The sequence below is a fragment of the Haliotis cracherodii genome, unplaced genomic scaffold (genome assembly GCF_022045235.1).
Source record: "Haliotis cracherodii isolate W230 unplaced genomic scaffold, xgHalCrac1.p SCAF_7, whole genome shotgun sequence".
NCBI lineage: Eukaryota > Metazoa > Mollusca > Gastropoda > Lepetellida > Haliotidae > Haliotis > Haliotis cracherodii.
This window is the reverse complement of record NW_027266330.1, coordinates 37,337,208-37,355,369: the sequence shown is the minus strand read 5'-3', so window position 1 is coordinate 37,355,369 and position 18,162 is coordinate 37,337,208. Positions and strand designations below refer to the sequence as shown.

Genomic DNA, 18,162 nt, shown 5'->3' with positions numbered 1-18,162 from the left:
TTTCTACACTATTTTCGTGACCACACTGTATCGGGTTTAGGCAGAGAAATATATAAAACAGGGATTACAAAGAATATCCCGACAAGACAACTGTATACAAACAAAGCCATTTCATGCAACAATCCCTCTGATGGCAGATAAGGTTGTCATAGTGACCTATTCATGACTTAGTGGGCGTTCACTTGCCATAAATTACAAGATTCTAGCATGTAATGTTAGCCCCAAATGCCCACTCAAAACTTTCGAAAAACAGTTTATCTTCACAGATGGTATACCGCCATGTGGGGCACCCTGGTCCTGCTTGTAATGATCAGACACTGTTGTGTCCCAACAGATTTAATATTGTCTGTTACAAACTGTAATTTAAAATGGGGTGAGCAGCCTCTAAAACTAACATCCTGTACATCCCATAAAATGCCATGCTTCAGGTAGGCTTTCTCAAGATTGAAAAATATTGATACATGTTGTTTTTTTACGATAGCATTATCAAAGGATTACAATTGTACCAAATGGTGAAGCACTTCGATTTGTACGGAAACCACATTCAATATTTGTCAAAGGATTATTAGTTTCCTAATACCAAAGTAATCAACCATTTACCATTCGTTCCACAGCTTTACAAACTCCTAAGAGATATTATTAGATGTGTCTGTATGATCCCGCCAAGGCTTTGGTTTGGGGAAAACGATGGCATTATGCTAAGATAAAGGGAAATTCCCTGAAGTCCATATTTCATCGAATACTTGTATATAGAAAATTGAAGAGACATGATTCGGACAATGCTTCAGTAAATGATAATGGATATTATCATCACCTGCTTCTGCATAATCGGCTTGTCCAAAGGAGGTGTGTAGTTCTCTTGAAAATACTTCATTATTGTCTTGACCACTGTGGAATCAAAATCAATTTTTCTTCTGTTGCTTCAGATATCTCTTAAATTCTGGAACATAATTCGACGTTCTAGAGTATTTGGATAGAGTTTCGCTTAGTTTTTTTTGCAGTATTAAATTTATCAGTCATTCTTTAAGATGGCAAACAGAAGATTTGAAACATTAACATTTTTATGTGTTTAACTATGTTTCACACCTTAATTCAATAGATGGGGAACATGTTTTTCCACTTTATTCCTACACTTCCTTGCATGGTTGCATTGAGAATTAAAACCATGGCTTACAGTCATTTGCAGATAACTTATGAATAGTTTGATCTGCAAATTAAATTAGTTGACCCGAAAATAACTGAAAGCGATTTAGCACATTCCTGAAAATGTAAGTTCTTAATTTCTCAATTCATAACGTTTTATATAATGGCAAATTGGAATTCGTAAAATTCACAATAGCATTACAAGGGTAGTGAAGTGATCACTTCCATAAAAGTCACCGCGAACGTAAGGTGATCAAGACGAATGTTTATCTAAATTTTCGCCAGGTTAGTTTTCTAGATCATGTTAGTTTCGTTCATAACTTATCACCACCCTTATTTATCCGCATCAACACTATCGAGTTGTTTAACCTTTACCCTTGGCACAAGTAAAATTTTCAAGGTTTGAGGTATGTTCAGTAGGACTTATTGTTGCGCGCTCGAGGTGTGAGGTGAGGTGAAATTTGGTTTAACGTCGCGTCCAAGATTATTGCACTTATATAGCGACGTGCATGTACGTGTGTGTGTTTGTGCGGCTGCTTGTACTAGTCCGGACTGATGCCGATTTATAGTGCTAGCTCACTCAGATACCATGCCGCAGTTTAACATGAATACCCCACTCAGACACAGTATACTGATTCCGAGCCGACCAGTCCTTGTTTTAGCCCTTTAATGCCGAGCGCCAGACAGGGTAACAACAAGTACCATCTTTTAACGTCTTTTGGTGTGACGCGGCCGGGGATCGAACCCCGGACCTTCCGCTGTCCGGGCGGATGCTCTACCACTAGACCACGGAGGCGGTCTGCGCGCTCGAGGAGGATGATTCACGACTATGTCTTCAAATATTTAGAACTTGTTTGTACATTTGTACTGGGTCACGTTCACTCGATGGACCTCTATCAGATCGTTTGGAATTATCAATTCCTTTTGCTATATTAAACACTTTCCTTGTTCTCTTGATAGAGGTATTCCTAATACAGAACCTGAGGTTTTCCTTTTGGTGATATGACAGAGTGTACAGACTGAAGTCCATCCATGATTTGACATACACTATGAAGGGCAAGATTAGTTTCTGTACAGCTCAACCTCCAGATACATCCTGTATTTGAACTAAAAGTCCAACATTACATGATAGTAGTCTCTACGCTTCCCGGTTAAAGCTGACAATTTCAAATGAGTTACACAAACACTGCAACGCAATAGGTAGTATATACCTGTGGTTCAGCATGACAAACAAAGGAACATCTTAGGAAAGAAATATAAAAAACAGGCATTACAAAGTGAGTGAATGAGTGAGTTCCAGTTATATCACGGCGTGTCAGCTTAATGTGGGAGGAAAGCCCGAAGTGATGCAGGTCTCAGACGTTTACCACTTTGGTGAAACCCACGAGCACGGGTATGGTGCTAACAAACCTAGAAACATTATCGGGGCGAGCCGGGATTCGAACCCACAATCATAGGTTTCTGGCGTGCCCAAGGGACGCAACTCTGCACAGACGACTGGGTCGACCCCGGCCCCCATTACAAAGAATATCCCGACAAGACAACTGTATAAAAACAAAGCCATTTCGTGAAACAATCCCTCTGATGGCACATTAGGTTGTCATAATGACTTATTCATGACTTATTCACTTGCCATTAATTACAAGATTCTAATCCCCAGATGAGCATGTAACTAGCCCCAAATGCCCACTCAAAACTTTTGAAAAACAGTTACAGTTACACAAACACTGCAACGCAATAGATAGTTACTAGCTGTGGTTCGACATGACAAAGGAACATTTTCTAAGCTAATACAAAACTTGTTAGCTTTGTAATGACAATTGGACTACCTCATTAACTTTATGGGGATACAGACACATTTATAAACTGTACCTGTAGTTGCAGGGACATGTAGTTCTTATGACAGGGAGTCGTTGAACAGGTAACAGTTTAATAGTGTTACAGGACATTGGGGACCAAATGAAATCTTCATATGTTTGCCACATATGAACACAAAAAACACCAAAGGTGATCTGGCTGTTGCTTAGATTATCAGTGAGTGAGTGAGTATAGCTTTACGGCGCTTTTAGCAATATTCCAGCAATATCACGTCAGGGGGACACCAGAAATGGGCTACACACATTGTACCCATGTCGGGAATCAAACCCGGGTCTTCGGCGTGACGAGCGAACGCTTTAACCACTAGGCTACCCGACCGCCCCCTTAAATTATCAACAGGCGATCATTATGATATTAAATCTTGTTGGATATAGTGTGTTTCTGAAGTAACCTGGTTGGGGAAATGGAAAAACTATCCACAACTGTATGCCTGGCAGGGCTATTTACACAAATAAACTTGTAAACTAATTCTATGAAAACACGTTTACTTGATTATCATATAAAAATTAGATTCCAAATAAACAACATATTCTCTTATATTAGTATTTATATTGTTAGGTTAGGTTTAACACTGCTTTGAACAGTATTTCAGTTATATCCCGGTGTGTCCGCTTAATATGGGAGGAAAGCCCGAAGTAATGCAGAATCGAAACATGGGTTGGTTCTGACAATCAAAGAAACAATCATTTCTCATCTGAGTTTCGATCCGACTATCAGTTCCAGGTTACTACATGCTACATGTTCTTACCGTATCGTTGAGAACACAACCTACGGCAGTCACATCTATCATCAGAGCTGCGATGGTGAAGAGGTTTGTTGAACAAAACAACAACTCATCAGTTGGCAGTGATCCCCGGATTAGTCCAAACCAAAGAAAACAGATCATTGGTATCCCAAACACATACGTAGCAAATGCAAAGTGGGTGTTAATATTGTTCGCTTGGTCCAATATCAAGGAAAGTCGTTTGTGCCTCTGACAAAACGGACTAAATGTGCGTTCAAAATTGTCCATGTCTTCTACAAGTTTCTTGGATAGTATTTTGAATTCTTTGACAAGAATTGATGTAATTGTGTTGAACAGAACGAGGGCCGCAGATAGCTGAGAACTCACTACTGACAGGAAAAATACATACACCACAAGGTAGGCAGTTCCAGTTGTCCCTTGGTAACCGTTGAATGGAGCCATGTGACGCTTTAGTGACGGAAAGGCATTGCTAACGCCGACTGTGGTACTGGACATAAACCCCAAGTAAAACAAAGTGATGAAAAGGGCAAATAAACGTATTTTATACTTGACGAACTTCAGATATGGTGACGCTCCATATTCTGTAATGTACGACACAAGGAGGTCCTGGAATCTTCCGAAATGTCTTGGAAGAACAAATGTCAGAGTCAGCGACGTGTATGCTACATAGGAGTAGAAACAGAACACCGCCATTGATGAGGTAAACCTACCATCCAGCTGGTTTTCCCCCAAAAATAAAGTACAGTACCTAAGTGCATTGGTCACGGTAACAGACTTCAGGACTACCATCAGGATGACAACTGCACACTTCAATAGCCTTGATTGTTCGCGTCCAAGGTAGAAACCAGAAATTCGCAGAAGTCTGGTGACAGGTTTGAAAATCGATATAACCAAAGCTTGTCCAACATTGTCCACCTTCGTAACCTCCGTATCTTCTACCCACCTATTATTCATGTTGACAAGTGTGTAGCCTCACCAGTGGCGATAGCTATGATGATAGATGACTAGCCGCAACTTCCCTCCCTTCCCCGCCAAGTGAAAGTTACGATATACATCGGTGTGACAGGTCTCATTATGATTCTCTTTACTAGGCAGTGGTTGCATCATGCCTCGTAATAACTGATTGTAAAGCATATATACACATGTCTGTGATCCATTAAGACAAGGTAGTCACTGATAATGGTCTTGATTTTAAAAGCTTCACAAACATACCATGGGAACTAACAGGAAACATATTTATGAAAATATACCAGCATCAGATGATGAGAAGACATTCAGGGGGATTGTTAATGAATGCAGTTTGCTGATGGAAGTGCAGTTTGAAGAGAAATGTAAACATGAGGGGTTATTTCGTTTGATTGTATATCGCTGACTTCAGAAAAGTGCAGCTTCATGGTGACGGACTGTAAATAATTCTCACCACACCACACCACACCACACACCTTATTTTCACATATTCTCAACTTTCATGTATCTTTTGGAAATATCTACGTACGACATTGATAACATTTTCATAAATGTCAAAGATACCACCAAAACGTGCTATAAAGTTGTATAACTGTATGTTTCTCCAAATGCTGATGGATTCATATCATATGATGCAAAGAAGCAAGGAAAGCAATTTAAGGGGAAGTCAAATAACTATGCCATTGAACAGTTACAAAACATGGTGATTTCTGATTCGAGCCGATGCTTTGTCAGCCATTTTAAAAAATCAGGGGTCCATTTTATATGAAAATATATAGTAAGAGGTGCATAAAAAAAATTGAGGTGTATCTATGTATGTGAATGCATTTAATATCTACATCCTCCCTCCCACACTCAAATCCACCAGTAAGTTTCCTTGTGTAAACCGTAAACCGTGGAATAACAGGACATCACAAACTTTCTTCTCCGCTCATCCCCAACCATATATTATCCCATCCAACCCATTCATAACCCACCAGGAACGGAAAAACACTCACTGAACACCTGCCTCAGCTGAATCACAAGAACTCATCACATACCCTGAACCACAAAACAATAATACAGATACAGCCCAGTAACCACAAACCTAAATCCACCCACACATCCCTCACCCCTCCTACCAGCATCTAACACCCCATCCACCTCATGAGATAGTGAGTGAGCGAGTATGGTTTAACGCCGCTTTTAGCAATATTCCAGCAATATCACGGCAGGGGGACATCAGAAATGGGCTTCACACATTGTACCCATGTTGGGAATCGAACCTGGGTCTTCGGCGTGACGAGCGAATGCTTTAACCACTAGGCTACCCGACCGGCCAACACAGGAGATAGATAAGTGATGCTTACAACACTTTGACAATCCCTTCTGTCCATCTGCCATCTCATATTTTCCCCAACATACCATCACCTAATCACCCACTCCCCACTCTCTCATCTCACATCCCATAGATTCATCAACCATCCCACCCAGTCATCTGCCACCCCTCTCCATCATCCACAATAAAATCAACCCATTACAGGCCCACTCACTTATTTACAAAAAAGACCGTGAAGATCCTTGGTAGGAAAGGTCTTTAGCAACACATGCTTGCCATAAAAGGCAAATATGCTCGTCATAAGACGCGACTAACGGGATCAGGTGGTCATGCTCACTGATTTGGTTGATGCCTGTCATCGTATCCCAATTGCATGGATGGATGCTCATGATGTCAATCACTGGATGGTCTGGTCCAGACTCGATTATTTACACACCACCATCATATAGCTGGAATACTGCTAAGTGCGGCGTTAAACAACAACAAATAAACAAACCAATATCCCAAAACAATCCCACCCCAAAATCGTTCATAAACAACACAACTGACAAACACACTGAGATATGAATAAAACATTTAATTAGTACTTTGTATTATATGGAATGAATTAATGAACATGCTTAATGAACATGCTGTATGAACACACTGAATATGAAATTCAATAAATACTGTACTTTGCTTGGGGTAAACAACGTCTAGCTATGATTAATAGTAGCACCGAAACTCCAAGATGAAATTAACAAGATTCTCTAACACACCCATATCAGCAACACACATGATCACATCTATCAAATCAATTCCACATCTTAGTAAATCTGGCAGTGTTAAATCAAATGCACATCCCGTTGCATACACTATGGCATGTATTATGCTCAGGCCAAAAACCAATATGTGTGTTTCCTGTTTCATCCCATCCAAATACAGGAAGGTTGGCCCTTTCTAGAACTTAACACTAGCCCTCTAGTACAGATTCCTGTCGGCTAGTACACATTTCCCCGATTTCCCCATCGTTTTAATATCAAAAGGGCATTTTATCTTTACCTGGTTAAGTAAAGCTTTAGTTGGTTGGCTGGTTTGTTGTTAAATGCCACACTCAGCAATATTCCAGCTATATGACGGCGGTCTGTAAATAATCAAGTCTGGAAAAGACAATCCAGTGATTAATAGCATGAGCATCGATCCACGCAATTGGGATCTGTGACATGCATCAACCAAGTCAGTGAGCCTGACCACCCGATCCCATTAGTCGCCTCTTACGACAAGCATAGTCATCTTTTACGGCAAGCATGGATTGCTGAAGATTTATTCTACGCCGCATCTTCGCGGGTCAAGTAAGCTTTAGAATTTAACATTACATCTCGAAGGTAGGCCTTTTGTCCCCATTGATGCATGTTAATAAATGCCTCCTTTCATTTGATAATGAAGCATTGCAATATTGTAGTAAAAGAGTGGTAGATCTGTTTGGAATGCAACAATTTAATATAAATATAGAAAAGCGGTGGTGTAACTTGTTAAACATGAGAAAGATTTTGGATTACGGGCACCAGATTAGGATCGGTCAGTGAACTGGAAACACACATGGTATTGAGGGCCCTGGTGGTAATACTGAACAACTACCTTTAATAGGCACAATAATCATAATCAGATGAAGCAGTTTCATACTAATACAACTCTGTCTATTTACAAACTCACAAACTGCAACACAGGAGACGTTTCAGATAAATAAATCGCTGTACATTTGAACACATATTCTGTAGCAAACTTACATAAATAATACCTGTTTGACATTTTGTGGGTGTACATATATTAATATTTCAAATACATATATAGTTTATTCTTACATGTTCAAGTATAAAACCAAAGCATATTTTCTTGTTATGAAAGATGAGACAAAATTATTACAACTGGTTTAACCAAATATGTCACCTTTTCTGAAGCTGACTATAACTCATTGAGCATAAAGTGTAAATGTTACATATTAAATGTTAGACATTTACCCCGAAACTATCAAAGATATAATCTGCTCTAATAATGACATCAGGTTATTCTAATATTAATCATTACACATTTAAAACAAAGGGGGTGGTGGAGTGGCCTAGTGGTTAAAGCGTTCGCTCGTCACGCTGGAGACCCAGGTTCGTTTACCACATGGGTACGTGTGTGAAGCTCATTTCCGCTGTGATATTGCTGGAATATTGCAATAGAACCATACTCACTCACTCACCCACACATTTCAAATGCAATACTCACTAAAAAATCTTTTCATCGTGACTGACTGCTAATCAGATTGAGACGTGAACACCACGCTGTGTGACAACAGGCACTCCCCATGCAATATAAGCATTCATGTCAACTGGGGCAAGTGTGACATGGTGCACGTTGTTTAACGCCGCACTCAGCAATTTTACAGCTATATGAAGGTGGTCTGTAAATAATCGAGTCTGGACCAGACAATCCAGTGATTAATATCATGAGCATCCATCCACGCAATTGGGATCGATGACATGCATCAACCAAGTCAGCGAGCCTGACCACCCGATCCCTGATCGCCTTTCACGACAAGCATAGTCGCCTTTTACGGCAAGCATGGGTTGCTGAAGACCTATGTTTTTGATTGGTTGTCACTGACTGTTTACATATTAATCACAGATATATTGTTGTCCCACAGACATTGTCTTCCGCTGTTGTCATCGACAGGATTATGCAGATCTGTGAGTTCAAATGTCATTTGTTTGTCCAGCAGTTACGAGACCATATCCTTTCTATTTAACATCCAGTGTGAACATGATATCATTCATTTAGATATTTATCAGTTACTAAATCACATTTGACACAAGGAACTGGTCAGGACTTCTGCTTGTCACCATAATGATACAGCAATACCACACACAGGAACATTTCCATGCAAAACTCAATCTGTTCTGTGCAACATCTGATTGTCCACAGGGGAAAAACTCATCTTTGGGCAATAAATAATTTTGACTACTGCAGGTGTTACCACTGCAGAAACACACATCTATACATTATGCTAACACAGACTCAGGTATCACAGACTCGATAAGTTGCCTATCATTGCTACAGTGAAAATCTTGTCAGTGTTCAAGACTATTTCCACGCTGAAGACTTGCCCTTGACTTGAGATGGCTTGCTGCTTGCCAGCTTCCTCTCTACTTTCTTCAGAGGCTGGGACTTCGTAGACTGCCCCGAGTCAGACTTGGTCTGAGATGTATCAAGCACCTGTCACAACCAAACCAATGTCAGCCCAAGCTTTCAGTTTACCAGATAAGAAATTGACTTGTCTGCATGACCTGATTAATAAGCAAAAACTAGGGCAAAAGGAGGAAAAAATAAAATTAAAAATAAAATAAAACAGTAAACTCTTATCATATTTGGCATTGAACATTGAACGATTATCTCATCATTCTTTGGCTTTTTCCTTCATTACTTAATGCTCACCCAACATTACCAAAAAAATTAGGAACAGCATTTTTTTCTCCCAGGCAATTGTTTCTAAGGCATATAGAAAATTCAATAAATTTCAGAAACCTCTAACTGTCCCTTACCATTCCAAAGAATGAACACAGTTATTTCTTTGTCTTATCTCACCTATGTGAACCATGTCATAAGAGAAAGTAGTGCTAAACAGCCACTATGGTAAAAGTCTTCTGACCTTGCCCTGTGGTGCTGGGTTAGCCCGCACTGACGGAGGCTTCTTCTGGTTCACAGGGACAGCTGCCTTCGTCCTGCGGCCAGACCGAGGTGACTGTTTCCCTGATATCGCAGACCCCTTCTCATCACCTGTGTGTCCCGGCAAGCTGAAAGTTGAGCAATATTTCAGCTATGGAGGAACATCAGAAATGGGTTCAACATATTTCCCTGTTTTGGGAATCAGACAAAGATTTACAGCATGACAAGCAAACAATTTTACTAAAGGGCAAGGAACTAATGGTACCAGAATGGTTCACACTAACTTCTGGGTGAGGGCTGGGTGGGGGCTGGATGAGGTCTGGGCTGGGGCTGGGTGGGAGGTAGGTGAGGAGTAGGTTAGGGTTGGATGAGAGCTGGGTGAGGGCTGGGTGAGGGCTGGGTGAGAGCTGGGTGAGGGCTGGGTGAGGGCTGGATGAGAGCTGGGTGAGGGCTGGGAGGGGGCTGGGTGAGGGCTGGGTGAGAGCTGGGTGACGGCTGGGTGAGAGCTTTGTGAGGGCTAGGTGAGGGCTGGGTGAGGGCTGGGTGAGAGCTTTGTGAGGGCTAGGTGAGGGCTGGGTGAGGGCTGGGTGAGGGCTGGGTGAGAGCTAGGTGAGGGCTGGGTGAGAGCTGGGTGAGGGCTGGGTGAGGGCTGGATGAGAGCTGGGTGAGGGCTGGGAGGGGGCTGGGTGAGGGCTGGGTGAGAGCTGGGTGAGAGCTGGGTGAGGGCTGGGTGAGGGCTGGATGAGAGCTGGGTGAGGGCTGGGAGGGGGCTGGGTGAGAGCAGGGTGAGAGCTGGGTGAGGGCTGGGAGGGGGCTGGGTGAGGGCTAGGTGAGGGCCGGGAGGGGGCTGGGTGAGAGCTGGGTGAGAGCTGGGTGAGGGCTGGGAGGGGGCTAGGTGAGGGCTAGGTGAGAACTGGGTGAGGGCTGGGTGAGGGCTGGGTGAGAGCTGGGTGAGGGCTGGGAGGGGGCTGGGTGAGAGCTGGGTGAGGGCTGGGTGAGGGCTGGTGAGGGCTGGGTGAGGGCTGGGTGAGGGCTGGGTGGGGTCTGGTTGAGGGCTGGTTGAGGGCTGGTTGAGGGCTGGTTGAGGGCTGGTGAGGGCTGGTTGAGGGCTGTTTGAGGGCTGGGTGAGGGATGGTTGAGGGCTGGTTGAGGGATGGTTGAGGGCTGGGTGAGGGCTGGGTGAGGGCTAGGTGAGGGTGGCAGTGGCAGTGACGTACTGTTGTGTGTGGCCCTGCAGGAGGTGCAGCAGTCTGTTGACGGAGTCCTCCCCTGAATGCTGGTCCCCCTGCTCTCGGTACTGGTCCAGCAGCCGCGAGATCTCAGCCAGCTGCTCCGGGGCCAGCACTCGAGATCCACCTGAAACATCAGGAATTTATGACTATCCAAGGTGCATGTGGGTAACAGTACCTGCTCATTTGTCATCATTAGTCTTCAAAATGTTTATGGATGTGTTGCCAGTGTTCCTTAAGCCATAGCGCTGTCGGTCTCATAGTTGAACTTTTGTATGCATAATTTCAAAAGAAATTTCAGATCAATTTTACACAACTTAATTTTTTTTAGTGTACATGGTTTAGTAATATACTTTTTGGAAGATGTACAGTCTTCTTTATCTATTTGAAACTGCTACCACCATGAGTGAGGATGAAATAATATTGACCTACCCTGTCTGTCGGCGGATCGGTGTGCACCATCTCTCTCCGGCGGCACTGAACCCAGCACACTGTCTCTCTGAGTCTACAAGACAGAAGAAAGACACACTTTGTGGAGATTACTGGATAGAATCGGTTCCTCCACAGAGAGGGCAGGGACATGGACTGATGGGCGAGCAGGATGACAACAATGAGTTACCCAGATGACCACCAAGTGCCACCAACTTCACTCTTCGATCTCCATCTTAAGGAAGCCTTTGAGTCCAACTAAATGTCTGGAAACTCCAAAGTAACTCAAAACCTTTTCTTTTGAATCAACACTGACTCACCACCCAACATCTCCCATCTGACTCACCACCCAACACCTTCCACCCAACACCTCCCATCTGACTCACCACCCAACATCTCCCATCTGACTCACCACCCAACATCTCCCATCTGACTCACCACCCGACACCTCCCATCTGACTCACCACCCGACATCTCCCATCTGACTCACCACCCGACACCTCCCATCTGACTCATCACCCGACACCTTCCACCCAACCCCTCCCATCTGACTCACCACCCAACATCTCCCATCTGACTCACCACCCGACACCTCCCATCTGACTCACCACCCGACACTTCCCATCTGACTCACCACCCGACACCTCCCATCTGACTCACCATCCAACACTTCCCATCTGACTCACCACCCGACACCTCCCATCTGACTCACCATCCAACACCTCCCATCTGACTCACCACCCAACACCTCCCATCTGACTCACCACCCGACACTTCCCATCTGACTCACCACCCGACACCTCCCAACTGACTCACCACCTAACATCTCCCACCTGACTCACCACCCGACACCTCCCATCTGACTCACCATCCAACACCTCCCATCTGACTCACCACCCGACACTTCCCATCTGACTCACCACCCGACACCTCCCATCTGACTCACCACCCGACACCTCCCATCTGACTCACCACCCAACACCTCCCATCTGACTCACCACCCAACACCTCCCATCTGACTCACCACCCGACACTTCCCATCTGACTCACCACCCGACACTTCCCATCTGACTCACCACCCAACACCTCCCATCTGACTCACCACCCAACACCTCCCATCTGACTCACCACCCAACACCTCCCATCTGACTCACCACCCGACACCTCCCATCTGACTCACCACCCAACACCTCCCATCTGACTCTCCACCCAACATCTCCCATCTGACTCACCACCCGACACCTCCCATCTGACTCACCACCCGACACCTCCCATCTGACTCACCACCCAACACCTCCCATCTGACTCACCACCCGACACCTCCCATCTGACTCACCACCCGACACCTCCCATCTGACTCACCATCCAACACCTCCCATCTGACTCACCACCCGACACTTCCCATCTGACTCACCACCAGACACTTCCCATCTGACTCACCACCCGACACCTCCCATCTGACTCACCACCCGACACCTCCCCTCTGACTCACCACCCAACACCTCCCATCTGACTCACCACCCAACACCTCCCATCTGACTCACCACCCAACATCTCCCACCCAACTCACCACTTGGTCTCTCAGCTGCTGCAGTCGACGGAGTTCTCTGTTGAGTTGTGCGGCCTGTGCTGTGTCGTTGAGGTCCAGCTCTACTGTAACACACACAGCAGGTGAAGTGAAGAAGCAGCGAACAATAGCCAAAATGTAAGGGCTTCCTTTCGTTAAAACTACACAGTTAATTTAGGTTAATTGTTTCTTCTTCAGTGAGTAAGTGAATACGGTTTTATTCTGCAGTCAGTAGAATTCTAACCACACCACAGCAGCCTGAAGCTGTACTAGTCTAACAAGTGGTTGATAGCAGGAGCAACCTGATCACAACAAGCATGAAATACTCATATCCCCCGCCATCTTCCCGAGGCAAGAGAGTTAACTGACTTTAAAAGTCCAGTTTCCACCCTTGCCATACTAGGCTGGAATTCCTGGGCTCGATCAGTGGCTGCTACGAGTTATGTGGCTTCTATGCCTCTCCTATGGACCAATCAGATTCCACCTGCCGTATAACTTGCATTTACTTCAAAGAAAATGGCGGCGCTCAGACAAGACGATCTGATCGACAATCAAGATCTACATTGTGATAAAACGGGTCTTACATGGCGAAGTGCAACAAATCATGTGAGCATCTTCATTAAAAACTTGAAGAGATTTAGAAAATATCTGTTGACGAGTTGGCGGTGCACATGTTTTGCTAATCCTGTAATCGACCGAACCCTGCATGACAATTTACGAACTGGATTTCGATTTCGGTGCGCGATTTTGATTGGACTATGCATAGACTCGTTAGTCCAGCCAAAATATAACTCCATAATGCCAGCCTAGTTCGGAAAAGGTGGGAACTGGACTTTTTTAGTCAGCTAACTCTCTTGCCTCGGGAAGATGGCGCAGTGGTGACTTAGCATAACAACACTGCCATAGGCAAATTGGCATATCATGTGACCAGACTTTTCTCTTGTATGTAACAAACGACCAAATTCTGAAGTCAGAACTGACTGGTCTAATGCAAGCCTTTTGGTGTACTTTACATATTGTTCTGCATAATTACATAGATATTCTACTACAACTGCAAAAGTGAGGTGTATATCTTTATACATCCAAATGTCTGTAACATAGCTCTAAGTTGGACCTCGATGACAGCACATGGAGCCGTACAACCAATGTCAACAAAGGTTTTCCACATTTTAGGATATTTTCTCAATGAAAGTTATTTAATTTAATTTAGTTGTTCAGTTCAGTTGTTACGGCTAAGATACATGGGAGAACCTGCCCACCTGTCATTTCCCTGGATGTCTCGAGGATATCGGAGCCAAGAGGGATGTCATGTTCCGGGGGCTCTGCTACCTCCCCTGGGGGTCTGTCCAGCAACTATGGCAGGAATAAACAGCAAATGAGGCTTACAATTGACAAGAATTATTAAGCAAGGGGAAATATTTTCATCACATTCACTGAGGTCGTACTTGAGTAGGCCTGTGATGGTGACTGAATTAATTAGTGTCAAGCGCTTCAATGAACATTGGGACTCACTGCACCCATCAAGTATACAGGAGATAGTAGGCTGTCTCCCATACATGTTATGTCTGCAACTGATCAACCGAAACCAAGGACTGGCCAAGAATTGTCTCTTTGAAAATTAGGTCATCATCTTTAATGTATGAAAAAATGCCAATCAAACAATTTAATGTTAATTTTTATAACTTCCATTAACCTGTATGTGTTTGGGCTTGATATTTCTTGTGGAAACACAACAAATCAAACACATAGTGAGTGAGTGAGTGAGTGAGTTGGGTTTAACGCCGCTTTTAGCAATATCCCAGCAATATCACGGCAGGGGACACCAGAAATGGTCTTCACACATTGTACCCATGTCGGGAATCGAACCCGGGTCTTCAGCGTGACGAGGGAACGCTTTAACCACTAGGCTACCCGACTGCCCCTCATACATATAAGGAAGTTGCAGGAAAGTTCATTAAGCTCTCCAATCATAGCAGAGGCTTCAACAATCTGTCTCCAGTCTACTGTACCATCTTGATGTAGTGCTGCAGTTCATTCTGGCGGGACTCATGCTCGGCCACTCTGTCAGATATCTGGCTGTAATCTGCATTCAACCTGCAACAGGAGTCATCTGTAGTCTGGACAACGGCATCATTCACACTACTCATTAAGAGCACACACTGTATCAATTATATCGATAAACAAATCTCATCATGAAAGTAAACCTTGTGGATCTTAAATCAACTTTTCTTATTACCAAGATCAGAGTTCAGTCTGCCATATTTTGAACAAAAACAATCATAATCTTTTCATTACCATATTTGATGTAATTAACACCCATGGCGCTCTCAAAATTAGAAATTGGGGGCTCTTATTGGAATATAATTTTGGTGAAAGAGTTGAAAGATCATAAATTTTGTGGTTTATCCTGTCAGCCTGAAATGATACAAAAGAAAAGTCTGTGCGTATTACGACAGATATATTTTTCCAGAATTCAATTGCCTGTAATTAAGGTAGCATATAACACACGAGTGCGTATTATACACAAATAAGTAAGTCTTGTGTAAATTGATCAATCGGAAGGTAGCTAATTGGGATTATTCACTAGCCAATATAATAGCAAATATCGCCGTGGGCGCTTATTACTTTGAATACGGTAATAATTTTGTTTCTGCTGACTCAGTAGTTCCTCTCTAATCTCTTCAATACATAGTCATGTATGATTTATTTGCAGTCCTTTCAGAAAGATCAAAGACAGAACAACAGATATTTGACCCAGGGTTATCCAGGGTGTTGACAGTCTACCTGACAGTCTGCTCCAGTGTGTCACTGAGGTTGTCTACAGTGTTGGGCTCTCTGTGGGCGTGTCTGGGATTGTACCCCTCCTCCTCCTGGGACTGGCGACTCTGCTTTACTGGGGGGGACATACCTGGCTGTGTGTACATCCCTCGGGGAGTGAGGGAGTCTGAAAAAGAGAAGGTGGTTTATTCAGCCAGACAACTTCATAAAACCAGGAACTTTACAATGTACTTCAATAGGTGTTCCTAGTGGTAAATCATCAGTCCAACGTATTTTGCTGATGGATATGCATCAGGGTTGGCAGCCTTGGAAAACCTGGCACCATACATGATTAACAGAATGATGGACCTTGGTTATATTTCAGTTGTATAACTCTAAAACAACTGCATTCGCAGCTACAACATCTCCTAATTAGGTCACACCAGGTAGTTCTTTGGTTGAAGTACTTTCTTGGTCAATGTCAAGGCAGGAACAAAATAGTTCTCAACATTTAAAATGTCCAGGCTGACTTGAGGCTGCTTATTTAGATAAAAATGTTTTTAAGATAAATGTAAACAAAAGTATAATCAAAGATGACTAAAAAAATTAGCATTATTACAATCAAACACATTTTTCTGTTGTGTAAAATCAGGACAGGCCGATCTATAAAATGGTTGGTGGGGTTTATATAGTCTTTAAGTAAAAAGCATCATTTTGTCAAGGATGTTTCCTGGAAGATTTACTAAACTCTGAAACTGGAGCTGGCATATGTGGGAGTGTCCTAAGGGCATCATGTAAGTCAGTCTATTGTTGATATGAAGAAGTGCACCCAAAATGTCAAATTGTCAATAAAAGGGTGTTATATTTGAAACAAAATGGAATTATATCTAATTTTCGGCATGTCCCACATTTCTTACCTGCACCAAGTAGGAAGTTATATTATTGTAGTCTTGTTGTGAGACTTGTCGATGCATGTCAGTAATAATTAATGCATTAGATTTCATCTATTTGCAGAAACATATCAGCAAACAATTTAAAAAAAATTCATTTGGATAGATTGATTGAATAATAAAGAATTAGAAATATCTATCTTTGAAACAGCTTAATACTTGCACAGACCAGAAGACAACCTTACTATTGACCAATTGTTACAGTCAGTTACTGTTGTCAAGATAAAGTCAACTACCATCATCTGAGTCTTCATACTCCTTGGACTTCTGGGTCTTCCGTCGACTCCTGTGTTTAGCTGGCGATGGCGGTACTTGACCCCAACCTTGACTTTGTGAATACACGTGACTTTGTTGCTGTGGTGGCTGCAACATGACTGCTGCACTGGGCTGACTGACCAGATTAAGTAATGCTTGATTCTGATTGGCCAGTGTTTGTAAATGAACACTTTGATTGGCTGGATTGACAGAGCCTTGACTGAGCAAATAGCCATGAATGTTCCGAGGTATCTGAAGTCCCTGACTGTGAAAGTGAGGTAAGAGACTCTCATCTAGATTGAGTTCAGGAAATGTCATTCCTTGGAGTCTGGGGTCGAGGAGAACAGTTCCAGCAGTGTCCACATCAGTGGGATGTCGTGGGACCTGGCTGCTGGACGTGCCTGATGAGAAGGACTGGTTGTGGACCCCGCCACCATTTGATACAAGGAAGTCTGGAATGAAACCATAGGCATCACAAAACGCTACTGGTGCAGGGCTTGGAAAATCCACTCGTCCGTTTGTTTGAGGAGTGGCAGGGTGAGAAAGTATTGAAGAAACGCTCGTTCTACCAGGCCAGTACAAATGTTTCAAACGAATCAATTCATCTCTATTCATTTTCAATAAAATATAATAACAATTAAATACATGTTGCTCATATGATAAATATATGTCATACTTGGCAACTGTCTGTTACAGAAATAAAAAACTAGTTTTTTGGGGTGGTGGTGAAATGGGATTTAATGTCGTCTCCAGGATTATTGAGCTTATATAGCGATGTACATGCACGTGTGTGTGTGTGGCTGCTGGTACTAGTCCAGAATTATAACGATTCATAGCGCTAACCCACTGAGATACCATGCCACAGTTTAACATGAATCCTCCACTCAGACACAGTATACTGACTCTGAGCTTTAGCCCCTTAATGCCGTGGACTAGGCAGGGTAACAACAAGTACCACATTTTAACGTCTTTTGGCATGACTCTGCTGGGGATCAAACCACTCTGGCACAAGACCACGGAGAAGTGGGAGTGGGTTGTCCAATGTCCCCAGAGAGAAGGACTGATTATTGCCCACATCACCACTCAACACATTATTGGTTTAGTCTTCTTTTTCCTCATTGGACAGTTCCAATGCTACACATGCTTACCCTGGCTGCCGGGCTGAACTGCACTGTTACTTGTTGGTAAACTGAAGAATAAAAATATTCCATCTAAAAATCAACATTTCACACATTTGG

The 18,162-nt window shown here is 43.3% G+C and overlaps 2 protein-coding genes across 2 annotated transcripts in view; both read right to left on the bottom strand.

Moving 5' to 3' along the window:
• Window positions 1-3,748: 3,748 nt before the first annotated feature.
• Window positions 3,749-4,758, bottom strand: LOC139448855 (uncharacterized). The gene has a single exon (XM_071230380.1). It carries the CDS (start codon window positions 4,718-4,720, stop codon window positions 3,749-3,751), a length of 972 nt encoding a protein of 323 aa, XP_071086481.1. The 5' UTR covers window positions 4,721-4,758.
• A 4,244-nt stretch (window positions 4,759-9,002) lies between these two features.
• The window catches only part of LOC139447332 (uncharacterized), a 30,661-nt gene continuing 21,501 nt past the window's right edge, over window positions 9,003-18,162 (bottom strand). The window contains exons 17-26 of the mRNA XM_071228634.1: window positions 18,073-18,113; window positions 16,906-17,376; window positions 15,747-15,906; window positions 14,972-15,056; window positions 14,222-14,315; window positions 12,966-13,048; window positions 11,399-11,471; window positions 10,955-11,093; window positions 9,721-9,865; window positions 9,003-9,287 (exon numbers count right to left, since the gene is read on the bottom strand). Of these exons, the coding sequence (XP_071084735.1) occupies window positions 9,156-9,287; window positions 9,721-9,865; window positions 10,955-11,093; window positions 11,399-11,471; window positions 12,966-13,048; window positions 14,222-14,315; window positions 14,972-15,056; window positions 15,747-15,906; window positions 16,906-17,376; window positions 18,073-18,113 (1,423 nt within the window). The 3' untranslated portion in view covers window positions 9,003-9,155. The remainder of the gene's footprint in view (window positions 9,288-9,720; window positions 9,866-10,954; window positions 11,094-11,398; window positions 11,472-12,965; window positions 13,049-14,221; window positions 14,316-14,971; window positions 15,057-15,746; window positions 15,907-16,905; window positions 17,377-18,072; window positions 18,114-18,162) is intronic.